The sequence below is a fragment of the Phocoena sinus genome, chromosome 17 (genome assembly GCF_008692025.1).
Source record: "Phocoena sinus isolate mPhoSin1 chromosome 17, mPhoSin1.pri, whole genome shotgun sequence".
Lineage (NCBI taxonomy): Eukaryota > Metazoa > Chordata > Mammalia > Artiodactyla > Phocoenidae > Phocoena > Phocoena sinus.
The window spans coordinates 43,459,435-43,484,638 of record NC_045779.1 but is presented as its reverse complement, the minus strand read 5'-3'; the positions used below and the strand labels follow the sequence as shown (position 1 = coordinate 43,484,638).

General features: G+C 38.2%; 1 protein-coding gene across 10 annotated transcripts in view; it reads right to left on the bottom strand.

Annotated features, from left to right (window-relative positions):
* Positions 1-25,204, bottom strand: part of VPS13B (vacuolar protein sorting 13 homolog B) — an 831,417-nt gene that overhangs the window by 82,997 nt on the left and 723,216 nt on the right. For all 10 annotated transcript variants that reach the window (XM_032610621.1, XM_032610615.1, XM_032610620.1 and 7 more), the window contains 4 exons: positions 24,484-24,680; positions 14,690-14,871; positions 13,246-13,595; positions 7,848-8,009 (listed from right to left, as the gene is read on the bottom strand). In XM_032610621.1, the coding sequence (XP_032466512.1) occupies positions 7,848-8,009; positions 13,246-13,595; positions 14,690-14,871; positions 24,484-24,680 (891 nt within the window). The remainder of the gene's footprint in view (positions 1-7,847; positions 8,010-13,245; positions 13,596-14,689; positions 14,872-24,483; positions 24,681-25,204) is intronic.

Here is a 25,204-nt window from a genome sequence, read left to right as displayed (position 1 = left end):
ACACGACAGCAATCTTTCCAAAATGCAACTGTGATCCTGTGAGGACTCTACTTAAAATCCTTCAGTAGCCAAGAGCTACCCATCACATTTAGTTGTATCTCCTCAAAATGGACAGCCAGGCTCTTCAGAACATAACTCCTCCAAACAGTGGTGTGTTGGAGCTGGCTCATACTTGTTTGTGAAAAAGTATTGCTGAACACTCAGGAATCTTGTGAGCTGGTTGTTAAATCATTGGTAGCTTGAAATCAGCGATGGTAGGAGTACTTTCACCATGATAATCGGCCAACCCTGCAAATCAGGGTATTCCCATCACCACCAAAGAGCCAGTTTCCTAGCACACATCTCTTCAGCATGGCATGCAAATTTATGCCTGAGTTTATTCTGAACAAAACCTGAATGCCCTTGAACATGGCATGCTGCCTGCCTGTCTGTCTCCCTGGTTCTGCCTCATGTGCACAGCATAAAAGGGCCCTCATGGCCTTTATCTACTTTACTGTCTCGCAATTCCACACATGTACTCTACACTGTAGCCAAATTAGTCAAGTCCTACCATGCCATGTTGTTTCATGCCTCTGTGGCTTTCACACATGTTGTTTCCTTTACCTGGAACCGCTTCCCCACTGCCTTTCCCTGACCTAACACTTATTTAAACATGAAAATTCAGTACAAACATGCCTTCCACTAGGAAGCCTTGGCAGATTCCCCTCCTCATGTTAGGAAACATTTTCTTTGAGTTCTCATTAAGACCATGTCCATATCCAGATGCAGTTGATTGTATTTCCTGGTCTCTTGCTCTTCTTCCCTATGTCTAGTGTTTTAATTCAGTTACCCATCATTTCTCCCTGTCTGGATGCCACAATATCCTCATAGATATAGATCATGTCTATAATAATTTGTTTACTTTTCTGACTCCCTCATCAGACAGTAAGTTTCTTAGAAAAATGTACATATTTAATTACACACAAGAGGTCACAAGAAATGATCATTTATTGATTAAAAATGAATGGGAGGGAAGGAGACCAAACAAGCAGCTAGAAAGAAATAATGGCAGAGAGGAGGACTTGTGAGTAGACTGAGGCAGGCCCTGGATGCCAGATAGTTTGGGTATATTTAATAGATGATGATGGAGGCTGTAAATATTTTTGGACAGGAAAGTATCAAAACGTTTAGGAAAATGAGTTGTAGTCTGCAAGGTAGATTGAAGTGGGGCAAAGATGTAACTAAGAGAATAACTGATAAAAACTATTGCAATAGTTCATAAGAGAAGCATTAAAAATAACCATTCTTGATATATTGGGCTGGCCAGAAAGTTCGTTTGGGGTTTTCCATGGCATGCTACGAAAACCCGAACGAACTTTTTGGCCAACAATAGCATTTGAAATTCCTGTCTTTTAGTCTATATATAAATATTTTCAGGGTTTTTACTTAACTTCTCTCTGATTTAATAATCTATATCCTTTATTTTAAAAAGTTGAGAAGTATATAAAAATGTAATACATTGGAAAAATACCACCTTAAAAAAATACACCATTCAGAGGCAACCACTGGTAACATTTTGACATATCTTCCAGTATTTTGATATATTTTCCAGTATTTTTCTATGCATTTTTTCTTATATTGTTAAGATCATATTGTATGTGTAGAATTTTATGTTCTGCTTTTCTGACTGATATGATATGGTAGCACTTCACCTTCCTATGTAAAAATTTAAAGGTCCCATAAAAGTTCATCTCATAGATACGCCAGATTTTACGTACCTATTTCTTTAAAAGTGAACATTTTGAATTTTTGATGGTATAAACATTTTTGTGTATAAACCTTTGCTTTAATTTGGATTGTTTCCTGAGAGTAGATTACTAGTAGGAGATTTACTGGGTTAAAGGCTATGACCATTTTAATAGCGATAATGCTTTTTATCAAATTGCTTTCTAGAAAGGAAGTATCAATTCCATCTGCACTTTCAGTGTGTAAGAGTGCCTTTTCATTGCCCTTTCTAAGCAAACTCTGATATGCTGTGTGCCATATAATATAATAGCAGGGGCAAACACCTGACAAATTTATCGGTTTGAACAGTTTTGCCAACACAGGATATTTACCTGCGTCCCTAAGTCTACTTTTAAATTTTTTAACTTGTGACTGTGGCAACAAGAAATGCGCTCATTCTCTAGGTATATGTGTGTGCATGCACTATATAAATGGATATGGAAAGAGTGGTGACTGAGTGAGAAATGACAGTCTAGCCAATAAAATTGACAACTGGCTGGAATTTCCTTAACATAGGTAGATACTCAAAAAACCATCACTTTTCCTTTAGGCAGGAGGAAAAATGATCAGATCTCACTTTTAAATATTTTTACATCCTAAAATAGAGAACTGTGGAACTTCCTGTCTATATGGGCTGAAAACAAGAACAATACAAATATTTTACTGTTATGTGGTAAGCGCAGGTTGATTTTACAAGTGTTAGATTTAAACTATTACCTGTCATTTCATAATTTCTGAAAAATGCTACCAAGTTTTCAAGTGATGGGAATCCCATTTAGATCAGAACAAAGACAATTTTATATCAAACCTTTAGTCTCCTGAATTTTGTCCACCTGAGAGCAGGGGTTGGCAAATCAGGCATGGCTTCTTGGCCAAATGTGGTGCACCACCTATTTTTGTATAGCCTGTGAGCTAAGAGTGTTTTTTACATTTTCAGATGGTTGAAAAAGGTCAAAAGAAGCATACTAGTTTGTGATGTGTGAAAATTACGGAACTGCAAATTTCGTTGTCTATAAATAGAATTTTATTTAAAATTTTTAAAATTTATGTCACACTCATTTAAAATAAATTTTAAAATTTATTTTAAAATTTTATGGCACATAGTCAAACTCATTTGTTATCATTGCTTTTGTACAGAGTTGAATAGCTCTGAGAGAGGCTCTAAGGCCCTGAAAGCCTAAAATATTCACTGTCTGGCCCTACACAAAAAAGTTGGCCTATCTCTGCCTGAAGAAACTAACATCTGATTTACATTTTCTTCCCTAAATCTGATTACTTTGATGAGTATTTCCCAGATGCTCTGCTGCTCTTCCAAATTGATTCTTACCTTGTTGCATTTTGCATTTTTAAATATCTGCCATTTTCACAAGCTTATAAAACTTCCTACTATATCCATTTCGGAGCAATATTTTGTTATTTTCTATAGCTCTGTCTAGAGCTCATTTTCACCTTGACTGACTGATGGTTTTTTTGTTTTTTTTTTTTTTAATGGTACGCGGGCCTCTCACTGTTGTGGCCTCTCCCGTTGCGGAGCACAGGCTCCGGAGGCGCAGGCTCAGCGGTCATGGCTCACGGGCTCAGCTGCTCCGCGGCATGTGGGATCTTCCCGGACCGGGGCACGAACCCGTGTCCCCTGTATCGGCAGGAGGACTCTAAACCACTGTGCCACCAGGGAAGCCCTTGACTGATGGTTTGATTACTAAAATTCAGTCACTCTTAGCAAGAATTCTAAAAAAAAAAAAAAAAAAGTGTAATCTATAAATTGGGCATGTTTTTTTTTTTTTTTTGCGGTACGCGGGCCTCTCCTGTTGCCGAGCACAGGCTCCAGAGGCGCAGGCCCAGCGGCCGTGGCTCACAGGCCCAGCCGCTCCGCGGCATGTGGAATCTTCCCGGACCAGGCACAAACCCGTGTCCCCTGCATTGGCAGGCAGGCAGACTCTCAACCACTGCGCCACCAGGGAAGCCCTAAATTGGGCATGCTTTGAGGGTAAAAGCAAATGTAATTCCTTACATACAAGATAGAGGCATTCCTTTTTCAAGCAGTTTAATTACCTAACAGTGCTCTCTCTTAACCAGAAAAGGAAGTTAACTTGAACAGCCTACACACAAGTCCTACTACGATGGAAGCGCCACTAAAGTCAGTTTGGCTAGATTAAACAAAGCTTCCCTTGACTCTGAGCTGCATATACTGCCCATATTCTGGGGAAAGATTCCATAAACTCACATATCCAGTCCTTAGATTCAACTTCATATAATGTGAAGCACTTCTCAGTAAAGGACTGGTTACTGTTCTCGTCCAACCTGATCTGAAGTCTACTGAATTGGAATAGTTAAGGACCCTTTGTGGTGGCATATATGACTGTGCAGCTGAATATGTTCAATTATTCCCTAGGAAAAAGTTTTGTTCTTCCTTTGTTTGCTTAGGCAAGCAACTGTTGTGGGATATCCAGCATTTTAAGTGATTCTGCCTCAGAGCATGTGTTAGAAACTATAAGGAGAGTTTATAACATTTCAATTCTAAAAGGTTTTTCAGCTTTGGATTTCTGGAATTGGTTGTGTCTATATTTTTTTCCATCCTGTTGGGACTTACTGTTGATAGCAACCTCCTGTGTGGTTCTAAGACATGTTGACCTCTTTGAAACCTTTCCAGGTGTCATTGCCACTTTCTTGATCTCTGCAATATAAGCTACATTGTTTAGCAGAGTTAAGTTCTCTGAACTTTAGAAATCCTCCCTGAGACTATGAATTGACTAACACCCAAGGTAGCATAAACATGCAGACACAAATGTTCCTAAAACCAAGCTGCTGGGCAGTGCAGGATATGACTTGGAGTCTGGAAAAAGGAACAGTTTGCTCACTTGTGAGTCTATGACTACCTCCAGGTGCAGTCTGAAGCTAAGTGGTTAGCTTTTCTGATCCTCAGATGTAACCTCTCATTAGAACACAGCAGAATTTGCAATTGTGTGTGTATGGAATTCCATGAAGACCCTCTGGGCCCATTAAGACCTCTCTGGCTTCAGAGGGTCCTAAAACACACTTCTTTACGTAGCATAGGTAGCTGTAGTAAAGAGACACCTTTTACAAATACAATCTAAGTTTTAGTCTAAAGATTATAATGACTGTAGCTCATCTTAAAATTTGTATCCAGCGGATGCAGTTACAAATTAAAAAGAGGGAAAAAAAGTTTAATAGATACCTGTCTTATGTTTCCAGTTTGTCATTAAAAGGTTCTTACTGTTTTTGGTCCTTAAAGCTTTGCAAGGGTTCATACTTGTACCAAGAATCCCATATTAGTCTAGCTTTTTTTTTTTTTTTAATTTATTTATTTATTAGTTTTGGCTGTGTTGGGTCTTTGTTTCTGTGCGAGGACTTTCTCTAGTTGTGGCGAGCGGGGGCCACTCTTCATCGCGGTGCGCGGGCCTCTCACTGTTGTGGCCTCAGGCTCCAGACGCGCAGGCTCAGCGGCCATGGCTCACGGGCCCAGCCGCTCCGCGGCATGTGGGATCTTCCCGGACCGGGGCACGAACCCGTGTCCCCTGCATTGACAGGTGGACTCTTAACCACTGCGCCACCAGGGAAGCCCTAGTCTAGCTTTAAATGTAGAGTATTATACCAGTGATTTCTCAGCCCTTCTCTTAAAACCTCACCATTTGGCTCTTCTAACAGACGAATCATGCTGCCAAAACCTAGGAGAGTTTGACAATGTTGTGGAAATAACACTATATTGAGAGTGAAAAGACATGGGATTCAGATCCATCTGTACCACCATCTTAGCTTAACATTTCTGTCTCCTTACCTATAAAATATGCATAACAAAAAATACAAATCACACAGGGATATTATGAAAACAAGACTAGTAATAAATACAAAAAGACCCAAGTGCAGAAGAGTATAAATATGAAAGGTATAGTGTGGCAGTGGTTAGCCATTCTTTTTTCCTGTTTACGTCCTTCCCATCTAGAAACCGTACATCCATAACATGAAGACTACTGTTCCTCCACGCCCCTGAGCCTTCTGTTCTTACGATCACCTTTCCCATCCTGGCTCCAGTCTCCAGGGAATCTTGAGGGTCACTGAGGGCCATGGTAGTCTATGCAGCTTAAAATGACTTTGAAGGGAGGTAAGCTTCCTCTGCTTTGCTTTTTATTGGCTAAGGCCTGCAGCGTGTGTGTATGAATGGGTGAAGTGGCTACAGGTACAGTATAAGATCACACATTACTGCACCTTCTCAGAGGTTTCTTTCCCATCACTACTAGTTCATTTCTGGGAATGCAATGATCACAGAAGCCTTTCGAAGCTCTAAAAGGCTGTACAACATGGATTGCCTCTGGGTGGTTGGAATTTAGGTGGTCTTTTTCGTTTTCCTTTTTTGGTTTATATATCTGCTCTATGTTCTTACTTTTGCAATTAATAAGGAAAAAAATTACTTATTTTTGAAACGAACCAACCAACCAATTGTCTTTTAATGATGTTACAAGGGGTAAACAACCAAACGACTTAAAAACTCGCTTACACAGACATTTCTCAAAAGGAGGATTAGAAAATAAGGGCATGGGCTTTCCTGGTGGCACAGTGGTTAAGAATCCGCCTGCCAATGCAGGGGACACGGGTTCGAGCCCTGGTCTGGGAAGATCTCACATGCTGCGGAGCAACTAAGCCTGTGTGCCACAACTACTGAGGCCTGTGCTCTAGAGGCTGTGAGCCACAACTACTGAGCTCATGTGCTGCAACTACTGAAGCCCACGTGCCTAGAGCCTGTGCTCCACAACAAGAGAGGCCACAGCAGTGAGAAGCCCCTGCACTGCAATGAAGAGTAGTCCCCGCTCACCACAACTAGAGAAAGCCCACGCACAGCAAAGAAGACCCAATTCAGCCACAAATAAATAAATAAAATAAAATAAAATAAAAAGAAAAGAAAAGAAGGGAATGCCATTCATTCTAAAAATACAAGTGCAATATCATATCATATGAGACATTTTGTAAGAACGTATAGTAGAAAAGGAGATATGATGTCTTAATGTCCTGTTAGAATAACCAGAATTAAACAGACTTAAGAAGAACTGCACTATATCTACTTTTCCAAATTTTATACTAATAGTGTGGCAATATGATGAAAAAGCAAGTAAGAAATCAGAATCGAGCTACTGAAAAAAAGAAAATAGCTGAGGGTGTAACATATTCTAAAGCTGGTCTATAGACGAGATGGGAAAACTCTCTAATCTAATGACTTTCTTTTAATCATAAGCAGACAGTTAGTTTCCTTATTACCCAGAGTTTTAGAAATACATTATTCTTGAGAGTACTTCCTAGGATTTCTTTTACTCATTTAAGACATCATCTTTGTATTTAATTCATCCTCAGTTATCCCTGCAGGGCACATCCCTCTAATTATTCCCATCTAAAGTGACAGGAAAATGGAATTATACTACTTGGAAAACAGACATCCTTTGGTATGTCTTTTCTCAGTGCTCCCTTGGGCATAGTCTGTCATTGTGCTCATTTTGTCACAGACGGTGAGCTGTCATTGGAGGGCAAGGACTAAGACTTCTCTGCCTTTGAATCCCCAGTGCCTAAGACATGACTGCCACGGACTATATACACAGTAAGAATCTGAATAAACAAATGAAAAATAATACCCACCACACAATGTTTATAGTATATCAAGCACTATTTTAGTGCCTTGTCCATTTTAACTTATTTAGTTCTCATGACCCTATGAAACAGGTACTATTATTATCCCCAATTTACACATGAGAAAACTGAAGTATGAAAGCAAAGCGAGGTAATTCAGAGCCAGGATCCAAGCTGACGTACTCTGGCTCTACAGTTCAACCTCATAATCACCACACCAGGCTCCCTCAAGAGCACCTACGCTGAACAAGAGAACGTCCACTCCAAGAGGAGCATGGGTACACTGTGCTCCCTCCTCTAAACATTTCTGGGTTTCTGTCAGATGTAGCCATACTGTGCGACCCCGTGGGAGACTTAAAAAGGGAAATAACTAGACACAGGCACACAAATGCAGAAGAAATGAATCCGCAACCTTAAAAATTGCTGTGTTTGTAAGGCTGTTTCTCAAATACCTGTGGGGATTTGTGAGAGCGCCAGCTGTACTGGTGACTATGGAGACTGGCCAGCAGAATATTTTCATCAGTATCCACCTGGCCAAACCGCAGTGTCTCCTGTGTGTCATTACAGATCACAAAATGGCTGAAGACCAACTCCTCTACCTCAGGGCATTTATTCTGAAAGAAAAAGAATACGAAAGCCAATGTGCATCAGATTAATTGCAAGATGTTTGGCAGCTGTCTGCCCAGTGGCGATTGTTACAACACAGAAATACTAAAAGATCTGTTGTCATTAGCTCTGGTATACAAAGTATTCTATACTTCCAGGATAAGCACAAAAAATACCTTAAAGAGATCTTAAATGTTCCAAGAATATGTTTTGATTTATATTCCTGCAAAATAAATCATACACACAGAAGAGTAAAAGAACAATGAGATCCTTCAAACTTTTAACATTTTTAAATGAATTAACATGCTACAAAGAATGCTGTACTGGGTAGCGCACGTTTTTGAGCAGAGTACCACAGGCTAGAATTACCATGTTCCTGGCCTTCTAAACTTGACAATCAAGACCAATTACCAAAGCCACAGTTTGTACCCTACAGAAAGTAAGGATCATTTAGGTAATACATCCCCAGTTCCCTTGAGGGGGAGGGTGGATGTGTGTGTAAATCTGCTCAGGGAGAGATGTAAATAAAACCATAACTTTCCCGCTATTGTTAAGAGGCTGAACACACAAAACAGATCAACTTCAGAGTCAGTATAAGGCAAGCTGCAGTTTTCAAGACAAAAAACGTTAGCTGAGAAACAGTTGTTGGTGTCTGTTTCAGCTAATAATCAATCAGCAAATGTCTTCCATTAATCTACTAAGGTTCAGCAAATTAGTAATACGTTCCTGTGTTGGTACCTCCTTCTCAACTTAATGGTATCTCCACTGGTTGCTGTTACATCGAAGCACTGGCAATGTGATAGAGCATTTCTGTGCTTACTCTTTTATCACTTTGGTTAGCTTATGGCTTAAAAAATAATAAACATACCTTTGGTAAATGAAAAGAATAGCTAAATAAATGGTTAACTTGAGAATGCAAGAAAAATATCTTAACTAGCCACTGAATCTGCAGACAATGGGAGGTAATATGTAACTGATGCTTCTCCAGTTGGCTTCTATTTCCTGGTTGTGGATCTAAATAATGTCACAATGCCACACTCTGTCATTTGCCATTTTACTGAGGGGAGGGAGAGTAAAAAGGGATATACCACTCATGAGCATAGAAATTTAAGTGACTACATGGCCTGAAGCCAAGGAGTCTATGTATGAACACACCTGGAATCCAGCCTGGACCAAGACCTGATCTAGAACCTCATGAGAACATTATCTTGGGAGGTACAATCCCTTCCTAATCATCCAGAAGGCCCCTAAAGTGGGCAGGCAGAGCTCTACAGCTGCAGTCGGTGAAGAGGCCCTGAAATACCTCATTCTTCTAGATACCCTTGAGGGTCTCCTAAAGCGTTCGCTCTATCATCCAAACCTCTCTATTCTCTTGGAGTTGAACCTTGCCTGACAACCACAGGAATCGTAAAAGGAGTCTCTGGCTAAGTGAGACTGAAGCAGTTATAACCAGTAATTATCTGCCGCCTACCATATTACTTTTTGCTGTGGCTTTTAATCATGAGATATGATTTCAAAACTGGATGGCCCGTGGGTTTTAGGCGTCCTGCCTGATCTGGCCCCTGCTGCATCTTGAACCACTCTCCGTTCGCCTGCTAGACCCCAGCTCCACCAGCCCTTTTCAGCCGCTCCAACGCCGCACTGGCCTCCTTTCAATTCATCCAACGCATCAAACTCCTTCCTGCCTCAGTGCCTTTCTTCTGCTTGGACCTCTTTTCCTCCTTGCTTGACTAATTTCTTCCAACTCAGCTTTCAGGTCCCTGTTTTCAGGTCATGCCCTCAGAGTAAAGTAGCCTCCTGAGATCCTCCCGGATCACCTTAGGTCCCTCTATTTTATGCTCACACAACACTATGTATTTTGCCCTAAAAGCACTGATCCCTATTGGGACTGAGTAATTATTTGCATGATTATGGGTCATTGTTGTCTCCATCATTAGACTCTATGCTGCATAAGGGCAGGAACCAGGTCTTTGTTAGTTACAACTTTTGCTCCTGTAGTCAGCATAATGCCTGACACATAAGTACTCAATAAACACTTATGAAACAAACATGAGTAAATTTAACTTTTAAAATTACAAGTGTAATATATGTTCCCAGTATAAAAATCAGAAAATACAGAAAGTACTGATTTTTAAAAACAAAGTCTCTAATTTTATACTCAGGGATAACTGCTGTGAACATTTTGAAGAATTTTTTTTCCAGCAATTTTTCACTTCTGAGTGTCCTGCCTGTTCCTATTCTAGTCTATCCTATCTAATCCTATCTTATATATCTTATATATTTAAAGGTTTGTAAAACGTTAATTAAACTGGAGTCACAGTGTACAATTAGTTTTGATGAGATTTTTCCATTTAGCGTTATATAATCAACATAAACTGCTCTCCTTGTAAACATTTTTCTCTCCGTTAGGTCCAACAGTACAAACATGAAGAAAGGGATATGATTCCAACTCCCACTTAGATAGACATCCTGAGACTGAAATTCAATTTTCATAATGAATTGGGATCAATCTGCTGGTTACACAGAGGTTAAGTTACCAGATGGGGCTTGAGTAGAAAAAAATCATGTTACTTTCCTCATCTCTAAAAACTGACCTTTAATAAATGATGAGGGTTTTAGGAAAAAATGTAAATGAAAGAACACAAGGGGCTTGTTTACATTTTTCTAAAGAATACTCAAAGTCCTCAGGGAACTGTTTCTCTACTGCTCCTTCATCTGTGGAGTTCATTATAACTGTAATAAGTTTAAGCGTTTCTTGGAATGTTTAAACTCTAGTATATTATAAGAAAATTTGTACATATTGTATATGACATCATATAAAAGCGCAACCTCAGAATGCTTTCGTAATTAAGAGATGGCTTATTTACATTTAAGATTTGTGCTGGAGTGTTATACGGGCAATTAAAGAGAGATATCATTATGGTGTAAGATAAGATACATGAGCACAGCCTTGATTTTTAAATAAAAATCTCCTTTAAATCCTATTTGGTCCAAATGTGGGAATGTGACATGGAAATATAAAGCAAACTGCAAGTGGCATTTTGGGTCCTTAATCTGGTTTCACAAAACATTAATCATTTACAAAAGAGAAAAAAAAAAACTACAGCCAGAGAAATCAGACACTGATGAAGGCTTCTGTTAATCTTGAACTTGTGACCTAAAGGTGAAAGGCCAAATTGTTTCATGCTTCAACTGTCTGGTCCATCCACACTGGATACAAATGACTTGTCTCGGATACGAACCCGATAAAAACTATGTGGAAAACTCAAATTGCTTATCCAGCTTGTTAAGTTCACGTTTTTCATTGGCAATAATTATACTGTATATGAGCATTATATACATAATAAAATCCAAGCTTGGGTAACTAAGCTTCCCCTCTAAAGGGGATAAACCACATTCAGAACATCTTAGAAACAATGAACTTAATAACCCCTCTATAAGCCCATTTCAATGTCAAATGTCCTGTAATTTCAAAGTAGTGCATTTTTGTATTTACTTTAGAATACACAGGGTTAGAGATGCCTACCACATTAAAACTTGGTGGCAAGTACGCTTGACATGGGAGGAAACAAGAAAATTATAGCAACAATTACAGAAGTATATCCTCTTGTGGCTCATGTTAACATTGCCAAATCCCTGTATAAATCAGAACCAACTATTCACAGAATGTACCTGTCAGCGATATGCTACGTGACATATGGCTCTACTTAATCAAATATACAATTCCATTTTTAAAAAAACTCAGAATATTCCTTCAAGGCACTGTGTTAGCCAGTCAGTCATTCACACTCTGATGTGGTTTAAAACATTTAAATATTTATGCACCGTATTTTATTTATATGTATAGCTGTGTCTAAGAGAATATTTTTACCCTGGGAGGAAACTGATATTTCTGAGGGCCATTCTGCAGTAGTTGCTACACATGAGTCCTCTTACAATGGTCCTGATACCAAGACAAAAATATCCTGGGATTAAATGCTCTATCAATGACTCTTTTATATTTTCTAGGTTTGTTTTTTATTAAATGCATTGTTCAAAATATGACAAAAAACAGAAATTGGAGCCACGGAGGTTTTTTTCACATCGCTATTCGAACCAGCTGCAAAGATTTAGATCACACTAGCTCTTATTTTACGCATGTCCTCTGCAGCAAGAAAACCATGGAATGCCCTTAAAAAAGAATTTTAAAATATGAAACAGATGTGTTATCTTCTTTCCCTTTGCTATTGTAGTGCCATGTTAGGTAATTAATTCCTTAGTCTTGTATAGGTCTTCATGCATATAAAGAAAAGAGTTCATTCCCATAAAAATTCTAGAACTCAAGCCCCTCCCCCCCACCACTGCCCCATCCCCACATGAGGTCAGGGTGGAGTGAGGGACCATTTCTCTTGGGGAGTTAGTCTGCACAAATACCTGTAACATACAAAATGTGGGGAAATGTCTCAGCTTAAATAACACAAGCTTTATTGAAATGCAATATCATACTGAAAATCAGTAAGGGAAGCAGAGGTGATTTGTTATTAAATCACTGAGCATATTATCAATATTATCCAAATATTCTGTGAAATTAGTTTCATGCTAGTGGACGTGGGCAGGTTCCCCATTTTAAATATGTCATTCAAAACAGACGTATATTCTAACTCTTTTTCGATATGGATAATTTCTGACAAAAGGTAAAAGTAAAAAATTATTATCAAGAGTCTTTAGCTGGTTACAAAATCTATTATTGAGTGCTTTTTTAGTGAATCAAAATGGCAGAATGATAATGGGGGAAAGACTAAAATTAAATTATACTGTGTTCACGTAATTTCCTCTCACTGCCTTTTCTCTTTGAAAAGATGAACTGCTTATATCAGGAAGGCTCACACAGGTTCTTCATTTCTGCAATGGCTGCTTCGACAATGTGATACATACCAAGTTGAGCTTTGGCAAACTAAAGCCATAATACTTGGAAAAAATTTCTGGGAATGTGTTACTTTCCACACAGATGTGGTACATTAGTCACAAAAATGTGGGCATCATCTCTGATGCATGTGTAGAGAACCCATGTTCTCCAAAGGTTTTAAAAATAACATGCATCACTTTGCCAAAACAGAGGAGGCCCCAAATATTATGGTGCCCATCAAATTCTTCATTCTCTCACATTTTTGTTTGTGCTTAATTTATTATTAGAAGTGATAACATAAAGTGCCTAGTAAAAGATCACACACAGACAAACTGTAAACTGTTCTAGAATATACATACCTGTTGCCAAGCTTGTATTGCAGTGTTTAGAGAATGAACTGCATGTTGCCCAAAGTTTACAAATATTGAGTCAACGTTGATAGAGCAATCAATCAGCTTTTCTACTGCATTGCTGGAAACTGCAATCTGTCCAAAGATGCTGAAGGGTTTCACCATGCTTTGCATTGTAACATTTCTGCACTCCAGAAGTTTACAGTCTGCTTGAGCTGAGAACTGCATCTCCTGACAGACAGAACTATTGTTCCACTGTCGAAGATACATGTGTGGTTCTTTGAAGGAAATAATCATGTATTCTAGTTCAGATGGCACATTTTTATCAGAAATAAATGGCTGTAGGTATTGCGGTGGAGCTGTTGAGAAAACAAACAAGAAAAACAGCAGTTGAGATGAGCCAACACTTTATGGAAATAAAGAGATGACATTTAAATTATTCCTTTCTTGGTCACTGAATGCAATATTTGCTGGTTAATACATTCAAACATTCTCTTGAAGATAATATAACATTTGAATTACCATTTGATATTTGCACACAAAACTGTTTTGTTCAATCAGCAGGTCTCTTTACAAAGATTACATGCAAAGATAAAAATTTGATCACAAAAGGCAACAAATAAAACGAAGAGGAGGTAAATATTTAAGAAGCATTTCATAGAAGTGCTCTGTATCTACCACCAAATCTCAAAACCAAAAACATGACCCAAACAGAGTTAGAAAATACAGGTTAAACTCCATTTTTGCTGAAAAGGCAAGATGCTTAACAGCAGCTGTGTTTAGTTTTAATCTGATTTTTTTCATTTTTCCATTACATGTAGGTTGAAAACCTAATACCAGAATCAAAATGTATTAAGTAGAAAAGGTTTGGTACAGACTTTTAGGAATAATTATTCATGAACATGAGCAAACTTATAAAAGGCCACTTTTGGTGTGTGGAAAAACTTATTCTTCTACCTTATAAACTTGTAAAAATGCTAGTCTTTTAAATTATTGGAGAATTTGCCCATTTTTTGTAGAAGGTTTTTGTACTTTCAAGATAAGGTAATATCAAGTACTTTTGGAAACTATATGCCATTCATGTAATGGCTCATAAGATAGGAAAAAAACAGATGTATTTCTTTCAAAAAGATCATAATTGGAGTAACAGTAAAACCTGCAATTTTTGTAACTTCCTTGAAAATTCTCATTAGGAAGTGTGCAAAATCATGGCAATTCAATATAACTGGTACCCTATATAACAGGTCCATAAGATGGTTCAAATGTAAGGGGGACACCTATCATACAAAATCAACTTCAGAATAACTTTGCTGGTGCTTACTGTTAGAGAGATGAATGCTGCTTCTAAAAGTTTCCTCCACCTTGTGAGTGGTGGTCAGTAGGGAAGGAGTTTTGTGCAGGGATAAAACAATAAGTATTAAGTGAATGTTATTCTGATGCTAAAATAGAGTACCTGTGCCTAGTTGATCAAGGTGATGACAAAAATGGAACTCCAGGTGAGCAAACTGGAAGGAAACGCCAAGAGATGGGACAAACCATGGCGTAAAACAGGAGTCAACTCTGGTACAGGCAGCCAGGGCTGTTGGAGTTACAAGTTGGTCACAAGTGCTTTGAGAACCAGATTCACTTGCAGAGCTGTGGGAGATAATTAATAAAATAAGTTCAATAACCTAAATTTCCCAACATCATATAAATGAAATGTCTTTCTATAGGGGTTTTTAAAGCTAGCTCCCATAATCCATAGTCAATGTTCTCATCAAATCTTCCATATTTGCTCACATAAACAAGTCGTTTAAAAAAATTAAGTTCTGAGGCTTCCCTGGTGGTGCAGTGGTTAAGAATCTGCCTGCCAATGCAGGCGACACGGGTTCGAGCCCTGGTCCGGGAAGATCCCACATGCGGCAGAGCAAGTAAGCCCGTGAGCCACAACTACTGAGCCTGCACTCTAGAGCCCACGAGCCACAATTACTGAAGCCCATGTGCCTACAGCCTGTGCTCCGCAACAAGAGAAGCCACCGCAATGAGAAGCCCGTGCACCACAACAAAGAGTAGCCCCCACTCGCCGCAACTAGAGAAAGCCCGTGCACAGCAATGAAGACCTAATCCAGCCAAAAATAAATTAATTAAATAAATTAATTTAAAAAATTAAGTTCTTGCTGATTATTCTCTATGAGTTATTAGCAGAAAAAATTTGAAGGATTCCTGAAACCCCAGGCCATGTTGACCTCCAACCCAATTTTCTTCCATCCACATTTCACTTAAACTAATATGAGAACAAGTTGTCCGTAAGTTAAGACTAACACAATTCAGAGTATGACTCTGCTGTTCAAAAAACCCAATATTTTCAGTGTCACCATAAATCTTACTTTTGTTTTACTTCTCCAGGTCATCCACATCCATATTCCCATATGAGTTAGCCAATGCTCTTTATTGACTACCTACTGCATACTGTATTAGGTGCCATAAAAGTTATGACCATGTCCAGAAGAACCAAGGCTCCATGGACAATTACACCACATGTGTCCTCTCTTTACTTGTCCATCCTCCCAACACCATTTTATACCAGTAAAGGTCAATTAAAATAAATAGTGAAGGCATCTGTAGGAGGGAAGAAATTTGTACATAGCAGCTGCTGGTGTGCATGGGAAACATGCAGCCTAGCTGCCTCCCCTCAATGCTAGTAGAAGCATGAGACCTGGGGATTGGGAGGGGCCAAGGTGCATTCTGCTAATTGTGGATCACTAAATAGATGCTGCCCTATTCCCCCTTACCGTCTTCCACCCTCTTCTTCCCAAATCTGAAATTTGCTCTACAGCTATGGTAGCCTGGCTCCCAAATCCATGAGGAGCCCAGAGAAGACACAATGGTTTATAGTATCCTAGGGAGAACTATGACAAGAAAAACTAAAGAAATAAATCCTTGGTTTTCAAAGAATTCCCAGTCTAACTGGTGATATAAAATATGTAGATGTTTACAAATGTTATAAAACAGAACAACCAACGAGGAGTAGGCAAGTTGGAAGTGCTGCCAGAGTGGAAATACAAGAGGAAGTCAGAATGGCACAGGGTGAATCATGTGGGATTTGCAGAGTGTGAATCTTCAGCTGAGCTTTGAAAGAGGTTGTGAAAAGGCTGGTGAAAATGAAAGCTAGGTTTACTGAATATTTAACTTCAAGGTGTTTATAGTTATGTGATGGTATTTACCGCAATGTTAGAAAAACTCCACTGCATGCAAAGAAAACACAACTCTGGGGCACTATGTTTCTGATGAAACGTTATGCATGAAAATGCAGCTAGGCGTATTTTTAAAACTTCTATAAATGGGTATACTAATCCAAATAGCTTTCTAGGAATTTATCTGTGGAGTTACAAATAAAGATCTCAGTTAAAATAAATGACAAGGTCCTACTGTATAGCATAGGGAGCTATATTCAATATCTTGTAATAACCTATACCGGAAAAGAATATGAAAACATGTGTGTATGTATATATATGTGTGTATGTGTGTATATATATATATGTATATATATATATATATATATATATATATATACATTTTATAACTGACTCACTTTGCTATACATCAGAAACTAACACAACATGGTAAATCAACTATACTTCAATTAAAAAAATTAAAGTTAAAAAAAGATCTCATTGGCAAGGTAAAATTAAAACATATTTATTCAGAAAGACCAAACTGTATTAGCTGTACGTGTGTTTTAGAAAGAAGATACTTTTTTTTTTTTTTTTTTTTGCGGTACACGGGTCTCTCACTGTTGTGGCCTCTCCCGTTGCAGAGCACAGGCTCCGGATGTGCAGGCTCAGTGGCCATGGCTCATGGGCCCAGCAGCTCCACGGCATGTGGGATCTTCCCGGACCGGGGCACGAACCCGCGTCCCCTGCATTGGCAGGTGGACTCTCAACCACTGAGCCACCAGGGAAGCCCTGTACGTGTGTTTTACACATATGAAATCTCTCCCTTATAATACTTTAAGAAGTTGTTAAAAATAGGGTATAGCGTTAGTCAAAATATTAAAAATCCAGGTGAGAGTACTTTGAGATCAGTTTTAAAACAGTAAGTACAAAATTTGAGGTGTTTATCTGAAGAATTTCTCTGTCAACAGCAATTTTTGACACTCGAGATTTTCCAAGATTTACTTTTCTCTCTCTTGAGAGTAGCAAATTCTGTAACATGTTGAAAAAGGTTGCTAAGACGTCACAAATAAGTGCGTGTCAAAATTTTATTTATAACAAATTGATTGATTTTTCACTTTTCCTAAATTAAATGTACAAATCAATGGTTAAAACATATTTTTAGGTCTATACAGTAACTCCTAACATATATATTCAAGTGGTCAGCACTCTTTCCATCTTGAAATCCTGACTAAAATGTTACTAGATTAATCTATATTTAAAAAGTTAAGAGTTTTATTTACAAATTGGAGTTATATCAAAATTAAAATGTGTTAAACACAAAATTAATATGGTATATGCACATGAAATGCTTTATATTTTGAATCAGTAAATTTATAGTTTTTTGATATTCAACTTAATTTGATCATCACTATACACTATAAAAGTAGCATATGCATGTTTACCTTTTACATAAGGATTAAAAATATCTAACTATGATAGAGCTAAACAGTCATAAAGATGAGAACAATGACCCTGCTAGGGACACTTATAGCAACTACATTTATATCATTTCCTCAATTAAGTACAATGGACTTCGATCTGATCCAGATATCAAAAGGAAAAACATAATTCATGCGATGTGTAATAATCAGAAATGGAAAAGTAAAGATGGCGCCAAGGAGCAAAACCTTTCAAATAGTAATACATAGAACTCAAGATTCAGTAGTTAGTTCAAATATCAATAAGTTCCTAATGGAAATTCAAATTTTTAGAATAGAGGAAATATTCTAAGGAGTAGCAAGTATGGCAGGAGTTTTACATATCCATACCTTCATTATAGCCAAAGGGACTTATTAACTGTCCTGGGTGACCCATAGAAGGGTATCAATTCCTTTAAACAAGGAGTGTTTTAGTAAGTTTAGATCTTGATTGATCCACAGGCACTGCGGGGACCCAGGCATAACCCTTAAAGATTCACCCCTGGATGTCACCCCTATAGCTCTGCAGGTATCCAACAATGATCTGACTTGATTGTAAAGCCTTGGGCTTTTCTCTGTATCCCTCTGTGGTAATAAGAGTTTTATAATATAGCATAGAGATTAAGCAGAGAATGACTGAGGTAAGAAAACCGAGATGAAAATGCTTGCACTGCTTCCACTTACACTGTAATCATGGGCAAATTATTTCATCTAGCTAAACGTGTTTTCTCATCTGTAAAGTAAGTACAGTAACTGGACTTACTTTTTGAGTATTAAAGGAGGTACTACATAGAAACTGCTTAGCATAATGTCTATCACTCCATAAGAGAAAAAAAAATCTCATCCCTCTTTTCCTGGTTGGCAAACAGGGTACCGTACTGGTTACTTAGTTTAATGTCAGTTGCTGGTGATTACCTTTAGCTCCCAAGAGGGATCTGACAATATCACACTGTCATTCATCCCAGTGTGGCACTGTTTCTCAACATTGGTTCACCTAAACTCTCCGCTGCCTACTGCAAAAACACTGTCCTGTCCATCCTGGGAGAGCACCGCATGGAGGAGAGAAGACGAGGGACGATGTGTGTGCCTGCTACACCATGTTCTCTCTACACCTTAGATCTGTCTTTTTTGGGGAATGTTTTAACTCTAACTGCAAATAAGAAATACATCTCTGTTGTAACCTAGTACAGCTATAAAATGGCGGGGGGGAGGTTACTGAAAATATTTTTTAAATTGTGGTAAAATACACATAACTTAAAATTCACTGTTTTAACCAGTTAAAAGTGTACAGTTCAGTGGCATTAAGTACATTCACATTGTTGTGCAACTAACATCATCGTCCATCTTCAGAATTTTTTCATCTTCCCAAACTGAAAGTCCATACCCATTAAACAATTTTCCTCTCCCTCATCTCCTGGCAATCACCATTCTACTTTTGTCTTTATAAATTTGACTAGTCTTGGTATCTCATATAAGTGGAATTATACAGTATTTGTCCTTTTCACATTGATAGTTTCCATTTTATTTAAAAAATTCCATCAACAGATGAATGGATAAAGAAGATGTAGTATATATACACAATGGGATATTACTCAGCCATAAAAATGAGTGAAATAATGCCATTTGCAGCAACATGGATGTAGCTAGAGATTATCATATTAAGTGAAGTAAGTCAGCCAGACAAGGACAAATCATATATCACTTATATGTGGAATCTAAAATAAAATGATATAAATGAACTTATTTACAAAACAGAAATAGACTCACAGAAATAGAAAACAAACTTACGGTTACCAAGAGGGATAGTGGGGGATGGGCTGGGGAAGGGATAAATTAAGAGTTTGGGATTAGTAGATACAAACTACTACATATAAAATAGATAAGCAGGGCTTCCCTGGTGGCGCAGTGGTTAAGAATCCGCCTGCCAATTTAGGGGACATGGGTTCGAGCCCTGGTCCGGGAAGATCTCACATGCCAGAGCAACTAAGCCCGTGCGCCGCAACTACTGAGCCTGTGCTCTAGAGCCTGCGAGCCACAACTACTGAGCCCGCGTGCTGCAACTACTGAAGTCCGTGCGCCTAGAGCCCGTGCTCTACAACAAGAGGAGCCACCGCGATGAGAAGCCCATTCACCGCAACGAAGAGTAGCCCCCACTTGCCACAACTACAGAAAGCCCATGTGCAGCAACGAAGACCCAACACAGCCAAAAATAAATAAATAAATTTTAAAAAATTAAAATAGATAAGCAACAAGGACCTACTGTAAAGCACAGGGAACTACTGTCAATACCTTGTAACAAGGTGGCAAAGCAGTTCCAAACGTCAAGATTGTTGTCTGAATGGTTTATGAAAGTCAAAAGGTTAAAAAAAATGGTACCCAGCAAATTTAGGTACATCTAAAAGTACAGATCCAAGTAGCCAAATGGAGGCAAACAATATCTAGAGGCCACAGTGACCGTCTGGTAGGAGAAAGTTCAACCAGTGAGGAGAAAGGAAATGATCCAGGGACTTTACCATCACAACGCTCTTCCTCTGATTCCTGCACTGGCTATACACACAAGAATGAAGGTTTGGTAAATAAAAAGCATCTCTTCCTCACATACACAAAAAGCTGTGGACCACTGTCTCAAAGATCACTAAATATGAGTGGACAGCGACTTACAGGATCTTTAGGGAGAAGGAGAAAATCTTATTTTTTTTATTTTGCACTCTAAAAAACTCAACAGAGTTTCCATTTTCATCACATGAAGAAAGAGCCACACACTTCTTTTTCCAGGATGCCATCCTTCTATGAACCAACGTTTTGTGGGTGGGGATAAAAAGTCCTTGTAAGCAATCTACTCTCACCTTTTAACATTGTGAGAAAGTGACCATGTAATATGGACAAAACCACCAAAGACTCGGCACAGGTAAACAGCTTAGCATTATCATCAAACAATTTGTCATAAAGTTAACTGGACATATATATCAAGATCTTCACAGCTATTACTGTGTAACACAATAATTGCCTGTAACTTGTGACTTTAGATAGTCACATACTTCTGGAGTTAGCCATTTGGGGTGAGGGTAAGAGGTGGAAACAAAGCAGAAAGTTGTACTGGTCCATCAGAAGACATCTGGTTGATACCAAACTCAGGGAACCTAGTAGAGTGGCCCAAAGCCTGAGAGTTGGGCCCACCAGCCATTTCTCATCTTTCCGCCTAGGTCCCATCACTAGGTAAGAAACTGTAAATTCCAAATACAGCGTGTGCTTGCTGGCTATCTTGTTTGCTCTCTAAATCCACTTTCTACCCCTCCCCATCCTCTTCTCTGCCCCTGACTGTATCAACAAGCTGCTTTGTCCTTGGCTTGTCTTTTAGTTCGGCCAGTGGAAGGTGCCCAAGGGAGATCAGAAGGTGTGAAGAGAGTGGCGGAAGGACTCATATTCTCCTGGCTCCTTCTTAGCCACGTCTCTGCACATTGTTGGTCCCTCCACCAAAAACAGCTACAACCACCCACTCTGGGTTAGTTTTGGTAACGGCTCTATTACCTGGCTCTTTCAGGACTAAGAGTGGGATGGTTCCCCATGGTTTCTAGCCTCAGGGTACTGTCCTATCCCTTCACCTTGCCAACACTTTTGTAAATAGTCTTTACAGTAAACTCTCCTCAGTTAACCAGTCTGAGTGTGCTGTCTGTTTCTTGTCAGGACCTACTGGGAAAAGGGGTTTATTTAGGCTTCAGCAGTGGGCAGTGGGGGTGGGCAAATACATACATGCTGAGATTAAAAATAAATAGCTGAAATGGATACCCTGATCAGGGCTTAAAGGCTGTATCTCTTGCTTCAGTCCAGTGCACCACAAATAGAAAGAAAACTCTACTAAAGTTCAATACTATTGTGGAAACTAAGCTTAAGTTACTCTCCTTCCAATGCTACCTTGAAAAAAACAACAGCTACCCATCATTCATTTTCATATGATCAAGCAAACCATTAATTAAAGATAGTGGAAAATAATTATTACAGATACACGGGGGTTGAATTAAAGATAATATGCCTGTATGGGATAAACAGACCAAGGTTTAAGAGAGTGAATCTTTGGTCTCCAGTCCTTTGTACCGAAGGCTACCTGCCACCCCTCAGACTGGTTAGCTCCTACCCATTCCTTAAGGCCTCAGCGTAGAAATCAGTTTCTCAGGGCCAAACCGCTAGTTGGTGATGGAGCCAGGACTTAAACCCAGGTCTGCTAATTTGAAAATCCCTAATAAATAGTGCTTCTATTTGCATACACACAGTGATGCCATTACCACTAAATATCCTACACTGTTGCACTTTTGACAACTGTGGGCAGGATGCTTTATTTTTTAGATTAAGCTTCATGGGACTTATTCTTACGAACTTTCTTCCAGTAATGTACAACAGTCTGATGCATATCCTTCTCAAACCATAAATATTATTTAAGATACGATAATCTCTAATCATAAAAGTGTCAGGTTTTTATCCAGTTTTAGATTTCTCATGACAGAATATACTGGATCTAACTATGTGAAATGTCGACATATCATCAAAGCACTGATGCTTTCCTTCAAGAAATTGGATGAAATTTATTTACTGTTCTCTTTGAAAAATGTCTTAATAGAGTTTTATTATGTTGATTTTTAAACCAGCTCTTTAAATTTAATTTCACTAATATCAATTTCTACCTGAAAAATGCTTAATGTCGAACAATTTAAAGCAAGATCAATTGTGAAATATTAGGCAAGTTGAAAAATCCAAGGTGAGGACAAAAGATCTGTGATTACAATGTCGAAAGCTTGGTGAAAAACTGCCTAAATTTGACTGTCTGCATAAATTTCCATTCCCTAAAGGTTCCACATTTCTGCAGTGCTAAGCTTACCACAAAGTGATTTTCATGAATGTTTCAGATTCAGAGGAATTAACCTTGTCCAAAATGCTTCTTTCAATGATGAAAATGCATTCTTTGATAATTAGAATCAAGAAATGATTTCTAACTTGATATTAATAATGAAACTCCGATTTAAAAAAAATTCATTACCCATGGCTCTGTTTTCTGAGATTTCCTGGTTTCTGACTAGGTAACCTATGCTTAGAATAGGCAATCTTTCTATCCATCTGCTAACTCCTCCCAGGATGGGTGTTCTTTTCACTGCTGCATTTCATACAGGTAAAATCAAGACCCCACTCCTCTAATATATTTTCACCAGTCGTACATTACTAGGTAATATACTGGGAAGGCAATTATTTTTAAAGAGCCCAAATGACCTAGAAATAGAAATCATAAAGTAAAAAACATATTATTATTAAGCATACAAAGTAATCAACGAAAAAGACTGTGATGCTACGGACTAATGTGAACAGAGGTTATCTCGGTGTGATATGATGATGGGTGGTATTATTTTATTTATTTCCCAGACGTTCTTCAATGAACATATATTACTATTAATTACAAAAAGAGAAAGCATTCACAACTATCTATAATATAAAACAGGAATTAGAATACAAAATGGTGTGCTATGATTATAACCCTGTAAAGGCACACAATGATGGGCAAAAATAAAGGTAACAAAAAAGAGAAAACAGTTCAATCACAGGGTGTTGGAACGGTGGATGTTTTTTTCTTTTTGTTAGTGTCAAAATGTTGTTTGGGGGAAAAAAAGGGGGGTGGATTATATACAAAGAATAAGATAATGCTAGAGCAAACTCGTCAGGAGAATTAGAAGGTAGGACATTGAAAGTGATGGGCAGCAAGATAGGCACAGGCCCATAGTACACATATCATATGACCCAAAAAACTGTTCCATTGATGGTGATTTAGTTTCTTTTTCTTGTCATTTAGGGGAGCATGAACAGAAAGACATAATAAGGATATGTAAACTAGAAGGAGCACTTGAAGAATAAATTGCTGGAGTCATTTTTTCTCTACTCTAAGTTAGTGGATGTATTAAGCAGGCAAATACTGGAAATAGGGACAATCTGGCCCTGTTTTGTCACTCACCAGATATCCTGTAGGAGGTGTGGAACAGGAAGTTCTGGGGACACGATTCAGAATACCTGAAGTCTACAGCTCTAGAGATACATTATAGTCAAATAGACTCAAGAGCTGAATAAAACTTTGGCTATCTGAAATCTTGAGTATAAATTATTTTGGTTAGTCAAGTTTTCCTAATGTCTGGAGGTCTTTTAAAGTTTTTTAAAAAAACCCTTAAGAAGGAAGTAGTTCCAAAAGGAAGGAGACAATTCAATTTACTTAACGTTTCTTTTAATGCCCCAGGGTTAACATTTACACATATTGATGACTGTGTCATTAAGAGTCTATTGAAGTGTGTATGGCTCTTTTCCTCTATACTTTTTAGCTCAGGATAACTGGATTTTTGTTTTTTTTGAAGTTTGTTTTTTGCTCTTTTTTCCTTTTATATTTAAGGAACAGGTTCTTAGAGCTCACAGTAACAGGAATTTTTAGTACACAGACTTTGAAACATCAGCTTCTATCTCGCTTCCTGGTTCTCATCTGTAGTTCAGACAGATGCAGCTGTTAGAGAGCTGCGATATAGCTAAGTGAGGGGACACTAGATAAGATGACTTGATGATTGTTTCCTAGTATAATGCCACTATTTCATTTTTCACTTTGTTCACTGAGTTACCTTTGGTCATCAGCTCCATTTTGGCTGCTGTTCAAAACAATTCTCCAAAGATCCGAGGATACCAGTTTCTTCTGGTCATTCACAAGATTGATATCTGGCAACTGCAGTTCACAAACTTTGCTTTCAGACAGACTAAATTCTCGAAATGCAACAAAAACCTTCTGGAGTTCATCCCAGTATTCCAAACTACAAGGAATCTATATTAAAAGAAAGAAGATTTTAGAAGACGCAAACAGAAATGATGTTTCTGTATCTGTTGACATGCAACTTGAATCTTCATAAAAGTTATAACATTAATGAGACTTTTAAAAGGGGATACAGTTGTAAAGGACAGTAGTTTAGGATTTCTTTTCATAGTTATATTCATCCTGTTTATCTACTTTATTTCAAAAGACTCATTCAAGAATAATATGTGGAAACAGTCAAGAAAGTTTTTAAATAAAGGAGAAAGAGTGGAGAACAAATTCTACCAGATGCTAAGTCTATTATAAAGCTACACTAATTAAAATTAAAAGATAAGGTTGGAGTAGTAACATACAAATAGATTAGAAGAAGAAAAAAATAATAATATGTAAGTACAGATCAATTTTAGTATGTGATGAAGGTACCATTTCAAACAAGTATGGGAAGGACGGGAAATGAGGTTGCAAGAACTGGTTAGCCATTTGGTAAAACCAAAGTGGGTCCCTACATCATTCCTATATGTAAGTCAATTCCAAAA